Here is a 16,588-nt window from a genome sequence, read left to right as displayed (position 1 = left end):
TCCTGGATTTTCCACAATTGAGAAGTAAAAATGACTCGTTAAGATGAACTAAATTGTATTTATTTATTTGGAAGCTTTCAGAAGAAAGTGTTAAGTATTGGGAGTAGGAACCTCACATTTTTTAATGAATTTTGATATTCAAAAAGTATTATCAGTTATTGCTATTAATAAAAGTCCCTTGGTTGTTTCTACATTAGTCTAGTTGATTGAGAATTCATTGTTTGCATCTAAAGTCAAATGCAATGTTACAAATTTACTGGAAGTTATGTGGATGGTTTCGGTTCTCATACTATTGATTTCCTTTTATTTGTCATAAAGTTAATAAGTACTAGGATGATCTTTGTGATACCAGCCCCTCTTTCTGAACATCAGTCAATTTTGAAATAAATGTACGGGTCCTGCCAAATCTTCTCACTTTACTATTGTTCCCCAGTTTGAGGTTCAACATGGAATTTTCAGTGCACTGGACTTGGCTTACTGCACTTTCATGTCTCCTCTGTATGGGTGAGCTACGTTTACTTCAGAAGATATATACTTTATATGTCATTTTTACTTGAAAATGGCCATGTATTTATGTATTTATTGTATTCCATAAAGCTATGGAGGGTATTATTATATCTTAATGTAAGTACACCCCATGCCTCAAAACACTCTTTTATTTTTCAGGAGGGGAAGTTGATTGTATTTGCACAGAGGAGAAAATACAAATTGAAGGAGGTAATTACACACTGACTAAGAAGCTAGTGGCAGGCAGCTTGTTGATCTACCATTGTCCTGAGGGCTACTATCCATATCCCTCTCTGACCCGTCTGTGCCAGCCTAATGGCTCCTGGAGACCAAGACCCAAAACTTTTCTCCATCAGAGATGCAAGGGTGAGTGATGTGATGCGGATGTTTCTTTGCCTCAGACTGCCTGCTCCACATGAAGACTCAACTCCTTTGGTTTTGCAGTTGTTGAATGCCCTGACCCCACTGTGCTGGAGTACGGAAACGTCTACCCCCCTCAGGAGAAGTACTTTGTGTACAATGAGACCACGTATGAGTGCTACTCTGGATACACAATGCGAGGCTCATCCATGCGTGTGTGCCTACCCAATGGGAAATGGAGCGGCTTCACTCCCATTTGTAGTCATGACTGTAAGTCCTGATCCGCCATTCTCAGGTTTGGGATGCATCCTCACTGGTGATCGTTTTATGACTCATCTTTGGTCCTTTTTTTGTTACCACAGCAGGGGCCGATTGTGCTGATCCGGGAATCCCAGCTGGCGCCTCAAGAACCGGGAACATATTCGGAATTGACGATAAAGTGAAATACAGCTGCGATAGCAACCTCATTTTGGTCGGGATGAAAGAAAGAGTGTGTCAGGAGAGCGGCCAGTGGACTGGCAAAGAGCCAGCATGCTACTGTAAGACAGATACCTTGACAAAACTGTTCACATTCTGGGTCATTTGATCAAAGTTTTACCATGAACAGTTTTTCTAGACCATGGGAACGAGAATGGGATTGGAGGTTTATAACACATTTCTGTTTATATGGCTTTTGCTTCATGCAGACAGACACACCTATGACACTTCTTTGGAGGTTTCACAGGCGTTTGGCAGCGCAATCAAAGGTAGTCTGGCCACTTTAGAGCCCACAGGTAAGTGCTCTATGACATAAGACTTGAGTTCTGTAGATATCTATCTAACTTCTATTGCATTATAATTTTCTCTACATAGAAACAATTACATATGAATATGTCATTTAATATACATCGTACTAAAACAGTATTTGTTGTGGATTGTTCAGATGACACGCAGGAGGGGAGAACAATCAAGATTTCAAAAAATGGGACACTTGACATCTATATTGCAGTGGATATTTCTGACAGCATCGAAGCGAAAGACATCGATAAAGCAATAAATGCTATCACAAAACTTATTTCAAAGGTAAGAAACATGCAGCATTCCTTTTGATTAAAGATGAGAGACAAGTGAGTTTTATTCCAAATGATACATTAGTACATTTGACATAAAACAGTTTTACTGTTTTTTTTAAGTGATAGGGCAATCACCACAGAACAGCCTCTCTTACAATATGCTGAAATTGCAAACAGTCAGCAATATCTTGCTGCCACTGGAGATGTAAGATTGCTGATTATGGGCTCAGTTTAAAGGATGCACATGGGGTGAAAGTACTGACTGTTGATGGATGCTGGCAATCAATTTGCTGAGCTGTTAAACTATGTTAGAAATATGCCAATTAGCCATTTTATCAATCACTTGATCTTTTAAGTAATACAATGACATGTTAGAGTTTGCATTGGGCATGACAGAGGAAGCCATAGTATTAATTATTGGTCAGAAATATATATATATATATATATATATATATATATATATATATATGTGTGTATATAAATAAAGATATTGAGGAACTTTTAAGTATATCTTGAAATCATTTTTCTGCCTGTGAACCAAATAAATTGCCGCTCATTCAGATCAAATCAATAGCCCATCACTTTTCCCTGTTTGTCTTGATTGACATACTTTTAGTTTAATTTTGAAATAGTAATTATTATTTTGATAAGAAGGAGGATGATATAACATTTCATTATAATGCACCGAGTACAGAATTATTTCACAGTTTAATAGCTTTTTGTATGTTACTGTCATATATTAATTGGTACTAGGTTTCACAATTTAAAGCCATAAACTGTAACACATTTTGGTTTGGCCAACATATGAAGCCTTTTACATTGTTTGACACACTTTTAGAAGCACATTTGGCACACTGCACACAACATGTACACACATAATCCCACTCAATTTGGATGCCAGCACAACAGCCCATTAGAAGTGAATTGCATTATGAATTACGGTCATAATCTTGACTGATGCTTTTTGGCAGGAGTGCCTTGGCTTGCTTTCAATGCCCACCACGGGATTGTCTTTCTGCTGATAAATGTATCAATTACTCAACAAAATAACAACCATAAGCAGTTTGATGTATTAGGAGGTGGTGAATTGACAAAATATTTCACAGCAGTTTGGCAAGTTTGCATGTGTTTCTTTTTAGGTGACACAATACTAAAATCCACTAATCCACTAAGATCCACCTTGTGTTGAACTGATTTGCTTTATTTCTCCACAGATTTCAACCTTTACTGTGTCTCCAAACTATGAAATAGTCTTTTTCTCTGCTGAAGTGTATGAAATTGTCAACATTCTTGATTTTTTGGATAAAAAAATTGAGCTAAAGGCAATCATAGATGATTTGAAAAACTTTAAAGTGGACGGTAAGTGAAATAAATTCAGAATATTGTTGAAAATACTGTTTTAATACACAGCTTGACCTACATTTTACTGTTGGTGTGTGTGTGTGTGTGTGTGTGTGTGTGTGTGTGTGTGTGTGTGCGTGTGTGTGTGTGTATGTGTGTGTGTGTGCGTGTGACTCAAAGAAAAAAACACTGGAACAGATCTGAACCTCCTCTTTATGACATTCTTGGAGAGAATGTCTATCATAAAGCTACGAGTTGGAGAAAAGGTTTTTAAGGAACATCAACATGTCTTTATCCTTTTTACAGATGGTAATATCTTTAGCAGTAAAGCTGCCAATTTGACGATTATATATCAAATACATCTGCTGTACATAATTTTAACACACGTGTTTATTTAATTTCAGGTGGTTATAATATGGGCGGATCTCCAGAATTTACTTTGACAAAAATAAAGAACTTGGTCTACATGAACAACACTGGTCAACAAGGGACACAATCAAGAGAGAACTATCTGGGTGAGTTTGATTTTTGATTTTCATCATTCAGCTGCACATATGCTATATTGTCGGTAACATTTTATTGTTTTACAATAAGGCCTAGCTGGCTGCAATATTTCATTCTGTTGCAGACATTTATATTTTTGCCATTGGAGCTGAGATCTTTGATGATGACCTGCAGCGGCTCACAGCAGGGACCGGTGGCTCGCATTACTTCAGACTGAAGGACATCACACATTTAGAAGAGACATTTGATGACATAATTGGTAAAGTTCTTTTAAAATTGAAGTAAGAGGCTGTGGATTTGAGAAATATATATCTATATACGTATATACTTAAAGGTGCATCTATCTCCACAGACTGAAATAGCTAAAAGACTATTGCCCTGACATTTAAGACATTCATGTTACCCTTAGGTTGGATTCTATGGTGATCCCCTAAAATAACTTCAGTGCCACAAGCACATTCATGTTCAACTCATGATGAATTGTACTAACTTTACTATATTTACTTTTTCATAAGCCCCATTATCAGGTCAAAACTTTCATTGGTCAAGTATTTTGGCTTATGAGCAGAAATCTGTAAAGCATCAGCTGTACATTATGTTTAGTGCTAATAAGCAGATGTTACCATGCACGCTAAACTCACATGGTAAACAGCATGTTAGCATTGTCATGGTGAACATGCTGCCGTGCTAATGTTAGCAATTAGCTCAAAGCCATTGTAGTAAGTAAACTACAGCCTAAAACAGCTGCTAGCATGGCTGTAGACTCTTAGTCTTATTATTTAACCATTTATTTTCCTATAAGACAACATTTTCTGCTGATTATTTTGCAATCAAAACCCCAAAAACTTGAAAGACATTTGAAAATGTCTTGCACTGATATTTTTTTGATGACACATCTTGTTCCTATAAAGGTTTAATGTAAATTATATATATAGAGATGTTTTTATTTATTATATATATATATATATATAAATATACGTCACTTTTGAAAAGGGTTTTTTTTTTTAAAAGGAGAATTTGCTTCATACTGATACCAACACATGCTAAATTTACTGACATGAGCAACATTAACTGTTTTTTTTTTTTTAATGCAGATGAAGAAGAAGTCATGGGTCTATGTGGTCTTCACACTGTGTTTGACGAATCAGTAAAAGACGCAAGTAGGAAAAGGTATCCATGGTCGGCGTTCATTAATGTCCAGGTGAATGTTTCAGTATTTCATTTAACTTCATCATTGAAATATGTTTGCAAGGCTGAATATTTTAATCACAATCTTTTACATAATGAGTTAGGGATGAGGATGTCCAAATATTTTTACTGCTTGTATTTGATCACAGCAATCAGTAAAATAAAAGAGTCAGACCTTCAGACGTAAGATTTTATAAGAAACTGTTAATTATGTACCGCCATGTTATGTTGTCCATGTTGCTGTTTTTTAAAGTGGTGTTATTCTGTATCATAAACTATATAATATATTTATCTGCCTTTTAAACTTTAAGAACGAAGGACCGTCAAAAAACTGCATCGGCTCTCTGGTGACCCCTCAGTTTGTCTTGACTGCCGCTCACTGCTTCACATTTGGAGATCTACCTGAGCATGTCACAGTGATCATTGATGATGGACAGGTCAAAGGTAATGATCAATGTTTGTTTACTCATGCCACTTTTCTTTAGTTATCTGAACATAACACAATAGGTGTTACAGTATAGAGTTAGTTTTTTGGTCAAAACTAACTCTATATTTTGACAAAATGCTTCTGCAATTCACTCCTGTCGACAACCACCAATATACAAACACTTGATTGTGGCTCTTTTACAGATAAAAAAGTTAAAACTTTCATAATACACCCAAAATACAATAATAGCGCCAAAGCGGATCAGGGTGTGAAGGAGTTCTATGACTACGATGTGGCTCTCATCCAACTGAAGGAAGATGTTAACATCTCCAGCGTTGCTCGGTAAGAATTAGTGTCCTACAAACACTGTCATTTGCACTCAGACTTGATGTTACATTATCAGTCATGCTTGGGGGGGTTATTTATAATACACACATGTACAAATTAGTAAGCAGATGCAATAGAGTCTGTCCTCAAGACAACGTTATAGGCCCATTGTGTTTTATAAATGAACATTCTGTGTTAAAAGTTATTATTATTTCTTTTGGTGTCTCGGCCAGACCTATTTGCATACCTTGCACTCAGGAGACCAGTGAGGCTCTAAAACTGGTTGGCGTATCCACCTGCCTGCAACAAGGTGAGATAACGCGACTAATATTCTATAACACAGCTTGCTCTTCATAGAAAAAATAGCTCTACATCCTCTCTGGTACAATTTACTGTATTTTGGTGTTTTCTTCTTACAGAGAAGATTCTGTTCAAGAATCATATCGAAAGACTCAATTTCCTGAGCAAGAAAGGAGACTTGGTAGTTGAAAAAGAGGTTCATGCTAAGCTGGGTGATAATGTGAGTTGAGCTGTGTTGTGTGTGCGTGTGTGTTATTTTACTGTCTAATGATGATCCAGTTTAAATGTACATTCTGCAATTCTCTTTACTATTGCATAATGGATAAATGTCTAAACAACTAAAAAACGGTGTTGACATTTCAACATAAATGTTCAGTTTCTGACATGGTGAAACCGTCTTGTGTTAGTGTGTGTGTGTGTGTGTGTGTGTGTGTGTGTGTGTGATTTCTTCATTATTCACTCCAAACCTGAAAGTCACTTTCAGCTGTGGTTCTTCTTCCATCTCACCAATGCAGAGAGATGAGTGCATCAGCCATGCACTGGTGGCACCAGGCATAACAACTCGTAATCCAAAGGACGCCGTGACTGATAACTTCCTGTGCACTGGTGGCCGGAATCCAAGAGATGATATAGCATGTAAAGGTATGTTCCCTCTGTTACAAGTTATTTCTCTACTTCAAGAGAGCTGCTTCATATCCCATAAACATCTTAACTAAGTTAAGGTCTTTTCACCAGCACACAGACACATAAGAGAGGCAGCAATATCTTTTGTGATATAGTGGTGCAGACCACTTACTGATGCCCATTATTTTTCAAGGATTCAAGGTGGATTTTGGGTGTATTCATGTGTGTGTGTGTGTGTGTCTGTTTGTTTGGACAGGTGACTCTGGAGGTGCTGTGTTCAAGAACTATGATGATCGCACAATACAGGTACACAGTATATCACCAATGAGTTTCACCTGTTGCAACAGGAAAATTAAATGAAATTAATGAGGTAACAAAATTTTACCATGTAAATTCTTGTCGACTGGGGCTACCACAATCAGGAGGTTGGCAGTTCAATCCCCGCCCTAATCGATGTGTCCTTGAGCAAGACACATAACCCTGCATTGCTCCCCGTAGCTGTGTATAATGTAACATGTAAAGTGTCTTTGAGTATCTTAAAAAGCGTTATATAAATTAAATGGATTATTATTATTATTATTATTAATTAACTAATGATTTCTTGCACAGGTTGCATTGGTCAGCTGGGGAACCATGGATGTGTGCAAGTCGGCTGGTGATCTTGGTTCAAAAGAGAACTCCAGAGATTTCCATATTAATCTTTTCAGAATTGTCCCTTTTCTCAAATCGATCCTTGGAAATGACACCCAGGATGAATACGCACCACTTCAGTTTTTGAGTAGCTGAAATGTATTTGCATACTGTGCTTTGATTTGGATTCTGTATTTGTGTATTCTGCATGTTTAAACACACTGGATAATGAAAAGATCCCATTTTCAGGTAATGTTATCTTGTCAAAAGCAGACATACATACATACACATGTTCACAATAAATTCAATTAAATGCACAATTAAAGTTATGCAAATAATGGTCAGTTAAACTGTGCTTTATCATCATGTATTCTGTATTATCAGTGGTCAATCAGGATGTGAAGAGGAAGTTAATAAATCAATTTAAAACTGTTTTTTAAAGTTTTCAATCCAAATGGTTAAGCCCACAGGATCAGGATTAGCGATATGACAGTATATTGACGATGGGGCCCATAGCTTTTATGGCAATAATGTGTAATATGATACTAATGAAATAACCAATGCTGTCATAGAGGCTGTACACATGTTGCCCCTACGTTGGACCATCACAGCAAAACCAAACATTGAGTTTAACTGCTCTTTGACTCATTTCATTTGGAGTCACGACTTGACTAAACAAACACATGAACCAGACACAAGCTTTCCCTAAATGACGACCACAAATCAAATAAATCTCTGGTGAACTGGCACCAGTGGGACGAGTCGTCAATGAGAGTGTCTTCTCAAAGCCAGTAGATGGGCGTAGCAGCTCGGTTATAGTCATGATAGGTGAGTGCAGTGCAATATCAATGCATAACAATGCAAACTTTTTAGTTTGCTCATTGCCTCTATGATGAAAGGAATAAGTACCCTTTATTTAGAAAAAAAGGAATTTATAATATAATTTGAGGTATAAAAGCTATAAAGGTATAAAATACTCTTAGTTTACATTTTCCCAATCACAGATTATTACATTATTTCCTTTTCTCAGGCTTTTTACAAAACTGCCTAAAAAAAGACTTAAGCACTTAAAAGGTTCCCTCAAAACTCTTTTATGGAGCAGCTCTGCTGATAGAGCCGTCTCTCCTGCAGGTCAGTGACTCAGGGCTCGTTTCCAGCTCTCTGTGCAGACCTACGCAATGCGGACACTCAGTCTGGCGATGTGCCAGCAAAGATCATTCAAATTGGATTTAGTGGAAAGTGAAGTTCTTTTTTCGGTGAGTAATTAAGTTGTTTCCTTCTCTTTCTGGCTTTCAGATGCAAATGAACTGCGCTTGCCACTCATTTCCGTGTCTTTACAACCCAGAAACAAACAAGGCCATTGCATTACAAAAGATTTCTTCTGGTCAGAGCAAGTTTATGACTTCAATGTTATGTTATTTTACCGTGTAACACTGATCTGTTGACAATTACACTGTCAGGCTTCACCCCAGTTGAAATGTACATTCTGCAATTCTCTTTACTATTGCATAATGGCTAAATGTCCAAACAACTAAAGAACGGTGGTGACTTTTCAACATAAATGTTCAGTTTCTGACATGGTGAAACCGTCTTGTGTGTGTGTGTGTGTGGTGTGTTGTGTGTGTGGGCGGGGGGGGGGGGACATTAGGTCTGTGATGTACTGGCTTCCCATAAGGACATTCATCTGGTTTCCCTTTAAGTAATTGGGAGAGAGGGAGGAGGTCAGTGGGATAAGAGGAGGAGGCAGAGACTGAGGAAGACAGACTGTAAGAGGAGGAACAAATGGAAGAGACTTAATTGAATGAAACCCTCTCTCGGCCTCAGATACTGTAAACAAGGTGGACATTTAAAATAAGGTTCATTCCTTATTGAATCCCTCTGGAGGACTCTGTTACCTCTTGTCTTCTCTTTTATTTCTCAGGCATCAGCAGCTAATGCCAACATCCACTACCCACCTTCAATTTAAACAAACCCCTTGGCTGAAATCAATCTGTTGCACCTAAACTGATTTCTATCTAATCTGTTCTATCCAAACGCTGCTAACAACGTTTGGATAGTACAGCCTGCCTCCCCATTCTTTTTTTCAATGCTAGCACACACAGCATATTCCTGATAAAGCATCCTGCTGTTTAAACTCTGGCTGATCTGTCTCTTTGCGAGCCCTAAATCAACCTTATGCTCCATTTTTTTTAAATCACCCCCCACCCACACACACACACACACACACACACACATTTATGCTGAGAAAAGCGGGGTACGCTCACATGCACTCCTGCTGATACTGAAGCTTAAATATGAAATTATATTGCAGGCATTATATTGATTATACTAACACGTACCGTCAAATAATCATCTGGATATTTAGGCATCTGTACGACCTGAGTTTCGGAAATTCAATAAAACTTGTCAAAAAAGCATATTGTCTTTTTTATTCATTCGTTTTTTAGAATTTAACAATCTTAATTTAAAAAGGTTCAACATTTTGGGAAATGTGCTTTTCTGCAATCCTACTGAGAGTTGGTGCAAAGATTGATACCATTGATTGTATTGTATATAGACTGGCTCCGTCCAACAGTGACAATTACAGTCAATAAAAAGTGGGCAGGTGGTCAACAAGCTCAAAGACCAGCTAGCCTGGCTCTGTCTAAAGGTTAAACTACGTCAGCCAGCACATTTAGAGTTCACATGTGATAGCTTGTTTGTTATATCAGACACATAACACGTTAATTGTGAGCCTTAGAGGTGACTTTTATGCCTTTGTATGACAACTCAGAAATCACTGAACCCAAAAGCATGAATTCAAAAGGCAGTAATCTGTCTAAAATCCTTTTCATCAGACCAAAACAATAAAGGCAGGCAGATCAGGAAGACAAAACCAACAAAGGACAGGAGTCTGGCAGGCAGGATTAAACAGGTTATGGACCACTGGATCCCGTGGCATGGCACTCGAGACAATCGGGCAGAAGGTTAGGGGATCAGGGCCAGTATGGGAAAGAGTGGCTGATGAGGATGATGATGACCAGGTGTGGAAATGGGGGGGGGGAGCTCAGGTGAGGATAACAAGCTGATTATAAGGGGGTTAACAGGATCTGTAACAAGGGAGTTAGTGACCGTCAGGGGGAGAAAAATTAAATAAAGTCACAATAAAGGTGAGCTTGTGACACTTTGTGCAAAGCTAACTTTACTTTAGCTTTGTGTGGTAAATAAAAAAAAAATGTTAATAATAAAAGATCAGGGCTGTTACAGGGTTTTATTATGCACTCTATAAATGCATATCAAATGTACTGTTGTGTTTTTATTTCAGACTAATTGGCAGTTACAGGCTCAGAAATCATTTTTCCATCCATCAGCCTGTTATTCTGAATGAGGGAGTCCAACATTAACACACATTATTTTAAAAGACAGATTGTCCATATTTGGTTTTATCTCTGGTCTTTTCACTGGTTTGAAGTGGGCAGGGCTGCGACGTCATGTATTTTGTAGACAAGTGCACCGATCAGGATTTAGCAACCGTTGAATCTAAAATGGAGGACAGTCTGAACATAATTTCAATTGTTTTAGATATTTCATGTTGCAGATACATTTTTGAGTTTCAGACTTGATTAATAAAGAAACGGTATTGTCCCTCCTCATGGATATGTATCTATCTGGCCTTTGTACAATAAGGGAAGAACACTGCAATACACCTGAGAGAAATACTTTAAATGTCCCTGATCGAGTTTGAGCAGATCATTTTCATGTAACACTTTTGTAATGATAATACCCAAAGCTTAAATAACAAAGGAGGCAGCGAGATCTGTCTCTTGTCAGCGTTTACGATGAGAAGCACTTGCATGATTAGATGTCTTGCAATCGATGCAGCCTCTTCTCCCAATCATTAAAACTGCTCTTAACAGATTACAGCCCCCCTCCCAAACAGCCCCTCTCCTCCTCTTCCTGCTCCTCCTTCTGTCTCACATACTCTCTTTTTCAGCAGATAGAACAGGAGACTTGCCTCTTTAGCACTTTTTTGCTTTTCCTTTGAATTTGATCCTGTTAAGGGAATTTTCTTTCACCTGAAGCAACAGCTGCTCCTCTCAAGGTTCAGCTGAAGTTCTCCAGTTTTAGCCATACCCCTGATGACCAGATGAGCAGGCAGCGGAATGAAAAAGACTAAACTAAAATACAAGACGTTGTGGTGAACAGCTGACAAAGATGGACCTGCTGACAATCTTCTGTTACCTCCTGCTTTTATGTTTTGATCCATCTGCAGCCACAAGCCTCATTACAGGTAAGCTGCACAAAGAAAACACAACACAGTTGAAAGACATGAACTTTTGACTCATTTGTGGATCTATCTTTGGTTTCTCCATGGCATGCCGTCCTGACTTTATGCTGGATGTTTGACTCTTGAAGCGGATATATTCGAAGCCAGAGGTAGGCAACACACTCCTCTTAAATAAAAAAAAAAAGTACAGGATGAAAGGCTTGCACAACTACCTCCATATCTGTTGTAGTGTGCAAAATACATCTAACATAGACTATGAGCTGATGCTTGTGATATGTAAGATAACATGGAAGAAAATGAATTGCACTTCTGGCATGTGTAACCGGGTATGTGTGTGTGTGTGTGTGTGTGTGTGTGTGTGTGTGTGTGTGTGTGTGTGTGTGCAGGTCAACGTGTGTGCAAGGCAGGAAAAGGCAGGCCATGTTACAATCTGGCCTATTTCTCTGAGCTCCGGCGACGGCTGAACTTCGTAGAGGCAGAACTTGCCTGCAGACGGGACGGAGGACAGCTGCTGAGCGTGGAGTCGGCATCTGAGCAGAAGATCATCGAGCAGCTCATCACAGAGCTCCGGCCAACTGATGGAGACTTCTGGATTGGTCTCCGCCGTAACCATGGAGACGAGGAAAGCAGCTCAGACTGCTCCTCGCAGTACTACTGGCTGGATGGCAGCGAGTCCACATTCAGGTGGGTGAGAGGTATCAAAGTGTCAAGGGGTCAAAAGTGAAATATCAAATGGTTTTAATCTCATAAATATTCACTGCGGATTGTATGATGAGAATTGAGAAAGGCGTGTCCTCATTTGTGCGCTCATCAAAGTGAATTTTGTTCGATGACATGGTGCCTAATTTAAAAAAAACTTCTTTTGAGAAACCTGCTACAAAAATGTTGGCAAAAGTTACAAAATTATGAATTAATTATGGTATGATCAATACAGGACTTTAAGGCTGTATTGTATATAATATAAACTGATGCGTCAGACTATCTCCAATAATGTCTAAACACAAGCACAATAACCTAACCTTAGCCTGGCAACAAAATCTCAATCACGTGCGTGCATGCGTGCATGCATGAGGGTTGGACATGTATGCATGCATGCCTTTCAAAGTATTTGTATCATTGGAAGATATCAGACCCTTTAAGGAAGTTATTTCATGTATGTGTGTGTGTGACTGAAGATAACATGTTATGTACAGTATGTGTGTTTGGCAGGTATCAGCTGGACCCGTATTACAAACATTTTTGTGTGTGTGTGTGTGTGTGTGTGTGTGGATTTGTGCATGTGTGTGTGTGTGTGTGTGTGTGTGTGTGCGTGTGTGCATGTGTGTGTGTGTTTGTGTTGTAGGAAGTGGCATTGGGATGAGCCATCATGTGGCTATGAGGTGTGTGTGGTAATGTATCACCAACCATCCGCTCCCCCCGGACTTGGGGGACTCTACATGTTCCAGTGGAATGACGATAATTGTGAAACCAAGAACAACTTCATCTGCAAATACACTGCAGGTGAATACTGACACAGTATTTCAATATTGTTTTACGTTGAAAATACTTGCACATTATTGATTGGGATTCCTTTTCTACATAGAGAAACCACTGGAACCGTCCCCTTCTCCCAACTCCACTCAAACAAGTAAAATGTCACAGAATATGATGTAACAGACATTTTGGATACTTTGAAAACTATTATGGTCAATATACAGTGTTTATACGATGCTTCCCATTACAGATGTTTTCCCTTCATCCGCGCTGCCGTGGAATCCAAGTGATCACAACCAGGACAGAAGTACAGGTTGACTGCCCTAAGATTCATACTGACAAACATCTGCAAATAAGAGGAGTATACGCTCTCTACTTTGATGTGCATATCCAAGCCCTAACTCAACGGTTACTAAATCTGGATCTCCTTGTTGTCTCTTTTAGCGTTCAATTTGATTTACATCATCATTCCCACCATTCCCCTGATACTGTTGCTACTGACAGTGATTGGAGTCTGCTGCTTCAAACTGCTTGCCCGACGGTGAGGATCACAAATGCAAACACTAAAAACTTTGATCTAGAAAACACCAGTTCAGCATTTCATAGGACCAACTAGGCTACAGACATCAAGACGCGACATCATGTTGATTATTCTGACACTTCCAAAATACAGTTGTCAAACAATTTGTGATTATTTTTAAAACACACAATGACAAATAAACTGTCCTGTAAAGCCGGGTCGTTCTTAATTCCCTGTTACAACCATTAAAATGACATCAGAGTGTGTTTACATTTAGTATACATGCAGTAGTTCACGTAGCATGATATGCTAACCTTAGTTAATGATGCATGTGCTTATTTACTCTGCTAATCTTAGCTACACAGGTTTTCACGTAGAAACGTTATATTGTAGAAAAGTATATCTCCTTTCAACCTCTCCGGTATCACTTTCACACAACGTTCAAAGTGACAAGCTCGAAATCTACAAAACCACCCTGAAGAGGAAGAAAGTTGAAGACAATTGCATGAGAGTCTTTGGAGCAGAGACGGTTAGTTGTCGCACCTGGTCAGAGATGCTACACTATGATTTGCCAGTCTGGCCATGAAAAGACCAAAACAAACAATCTTTTAGTATATGGCTCACAAATATTTGTTTAATTTTTTATAAAAGCTATAAAATGTCCTCTGATAGGTGGGCACCGTAGAGTTTAGCAAGCGTTACTCAAACAGCGGGAAGTTTTTTCAACTGCGAATTAATACACACAGCAGCGGGGCGGTGTATGTGGGATTTGTTTGTGGGTCGTTAATATATGTTTTTAATAGTTTTTGGAAAACAATAAAGGTCTATTTCACCAAGGACTAAACCTCATCAGGCTTTCACTACATTGCTAATACTTGTTGGGAGGATCTCTTCACTTAGACGATGACATTCTGTTGCATCTGTTCATTCTCCACACCTTGTCTGTTTCAGGTTTCATTCCTCGTTAATGTTTCGAGATGTCATGTTCATGTATGCTTTTCTTCTCTGTGTGAGACAGAAGCAGGAAACAGCAGAAATCAGAAGTGTGCCAGACAGAGCCGGGCCTCTGCCCCGGCTCGGCTCCCGCTGACGTCTACAATGTCATTCGCTCACAGATGGATGATGACCTGGTTTCAGCACGACCGCATACCAAAAACACCTCCTTTTTAAGCTCCTCCCCTGACACCCCGACAGGTGACTACGACAACCTGGGCGGTCGGGACACAGAGAGCGGCTTTGTGACGCTTGCAAGCACAGAGAGCTGCTTCCTCAACTTTGACCTCAATGACCTCAGCCTTGGTCGTCGTGCCACCCACGACTTCTACAACACCAGCTTGGGTCGCTCTGGAAAGAGGGACTTGAATGACCGCAGTCTGTGCAGCACCGAGCACAGAGAGTTTCATGACAGGAGTCTAGGCCGTCGTACAACAAAGAGTGAGCATTACGGCAGCAGTGTGTATGGAGACCATGTATTGTATGACGGTAGTACCAGAGGAGGGAGTGACCTCTATGATACCAAACTGAGGCCCGGAAGTCACACGGTTAAAGCTGACCTCTATCAGACATACATCACCAACGGCAAAGAAGACACTTACCAAACCAACCTCGGAACCTATGGAAACCGAAAATCCTACCAAGCAAATCTGGATTGCTACAGAAATGGCCTGAACCTTGATGTCGGAAGGAGATACTTCAACGAACAAGACTGGATCAACAGAGAAAACTACTGATCCTTTGAACAGCTCCTTTACTGTGTGTACAGCAGTGTATGTGTGATTGCGGACAGGGACGAGAGAACTGTGCATGTGTGTCAATTGTTTGTATGGTATATTTTGTAGGTCTTTTAGGGGATTTAAATCAGATGAGGACATGCTCAAATTGTGTATTTATATACTGTATATGTGTATTTGTCGTACATATATATAAGGCAATTAGTTTGGACAGATTACCCAAATTACAAGAAAACATTTTCTTTTGTGGTGTGTAGCTGTGCTGATAGTTCAGGTTTGAATTAATCCTGTTTTGTGAGATTTCTGCCTCCAACCCAATTAAATGGAGGTAAATGAACTGTTGCTGTCACAGCAGCATCTTTCCAGAAACAATGTCCAGGTCACTCTTAGTAATCCACACACCGACAGCTTTCTCTGTAACTACTGAAGAAGGAGTAGGGGACACGGTTTCTTGACAGCGAGGGCACCGCAAATCAAAGTCCATTCAGCTTTGCTATATTGTGGTGGTGAACAACACTGGCGCTGTGTGGAGTGTGGAGAAAAACAATCTGGGGGTGGGAAGTTAGACAGAAGCGAGTTCTGTAGCTCGCTCCTCACCTCTGTCCTAAATCTTTTTGTTTTTTATTATTACTTAAACTGTCCATTGTGAGCCCGGCAGTGTGACTATATAATACAATGTTAAGACATTGGAGTAATATTTTAACACAACATGACTGAGCCTCAAGACTAAATTATTTCTCTGAACCTCTGTAGGCTCCAACCATTTCAGTTGATGCTCAGTTTAAACTGTGCTTATCACACATTGGACTGACTGACTGATGATGAGTGACTTTGTGTAGCAGCCTGTTTGCATGGCCTTGTCATGCTGCCCTTGCTTGATAGGTTAACTATTGAGGTCTTGGACCTTTATGGCTGCTGTACCTGATATAAACAGGCCACCTCAAAGAGACAAAGACACATACAATCAATACTGCTTGAGGGAGCAAGGGTTGAATATTTTGTATGTACTGCAACTGTGTTTTGACATGACCTTAAATTGTTAGAGGCCCAGAAATGTAATTTCATTTCACTGTTCCCTTGTTAATGAATGACATTCTGTCTGCTGGCAAGTGGAAATGTGGCTCTTACAGTGAATTTGAGTGCCTGCAGCCTGACCATAGCAATGGCATGACATCAAAGAGAATGATACAATATAGCATCATTATTATTACTTATTCAGAATGTATAATGCGTGGTTTGTATGTTTCTTACATCTTCAAATAAAATGAGATTAGAATTGAATCTGTCGTTTTGGGATTTTACTGTACCAATGAAATAGCAGGAAGGTTGTATTAGCAG

At 39.3% G+C, this 16,588-nt stretch overlaps 3 protein-coding genes across 5 annotated transcripts in view; 2 read left to right on the top strand and 1 right to left on the bottom strand.

Moving 5' to 3' along the window:
- On the top strand, window positions 1-7,694 carry LOC117742524 (complement factor B-like). 2 transcript variants are annotated; one of them, XM_034549974.1, is made up of 19 exons: window positions 1-24; window positions 434-504; window positions 667-873; window positions 952-1,137; window positions 1,230-1,406; window positions 1,554-1,640; window positions 1,790-1,929; window positions 3,134-3,278; window positions 3,441-3,569; window positions 3,665-3,775; window positions 3,889-4,023; window positions 4,859-4,965; window positions 5,264-5,396; window positions 5,583-5,721; window positions 5,940-6,016; window positions 6,126-6,226; window positions 6,522-6,648; window positions 6,887-6,936; window positions 7,240-7,694. In XM_034549974.1, the coding sequence occupies exons 2-19, from the start codon at window positions 447-449 to the stop codon at window positions 7,414-7,416; spliced, it is 2,286 nt and encodes a 761-aa protein (XP_034405865.1). In that variant the 5' UTR covers window positions 1-24; window positions 434-446; the 3' UTR covers window positions 7,417-7,694. The 2 variants fall into 2 exon arrangements, with proteins under 2 accessions (XP_034405865.1, XP_034405866.1); XM_034549975.1 differs by having other exon boundaries at window positions 13-89.
- Window positions 7,695-11,454: 3,760 nt separating this feature from the next.
- On the top strand, window positions 11,455-15,250 carry layna (layilin a). Its single transcript, XM_034550769.1, has 8 exons — window positions 11,455-11,530; window positions 11,656-11,676; window positions 11,914-12,211; window positions 12,870-13,027; window positions 13,110-13,154; window positions 13,251-13,313; window positions 13,445-13,541; window positions 14,539-15,250. Exons 1-8 carry the CDS (start codon window positions 11,455-11,457, stop codon window positions 15,248-15,250), a joined length of 1,470 nt encoding a protein of 489 aa, XP_034406660.1.
- Window positions 15,251-16,581: 1,331 nt separating this feature from the next.
- alg9 (ALG9 alpha-1,2-mannosyltransferase) overlaps window positions 16,582-16,588 on the bottom strand; it is a 7,431-nt gene continuing 7,424 nt past the window's right edge. For both annotated transcript variants that reach the window (XM_034549728.1, XM_034549731.1), the window contains exon 15: window positions 16,582-16,588. This exon is cut by the window's right edge and continues 615 nt beyond it. The gene's annotated coding sequence lies outside the window, so the exon portion shown is untranslated.

This window comes from Cyclopterus lumpus, chromosome 14 (genome assembly GCF_009769545.1).
Source record: "Cyclopterus lumpus isolate fCycLum1 chromosome 14, fCycLum1.pri, whole genome shotgun sequence".
In the NCBI taxonomy this organism is placed as follows: Eukaryota; Metazoa; Chordata; class Actinopteri; order Perciformes; family Cyclopteridae; genus Cyclopterus; species Cyclopterus lumpus.
Note: the sequence above shows the minus strand (reverse complement) of the source record. Positions and strands in the feature narration are given on the sequence as shown.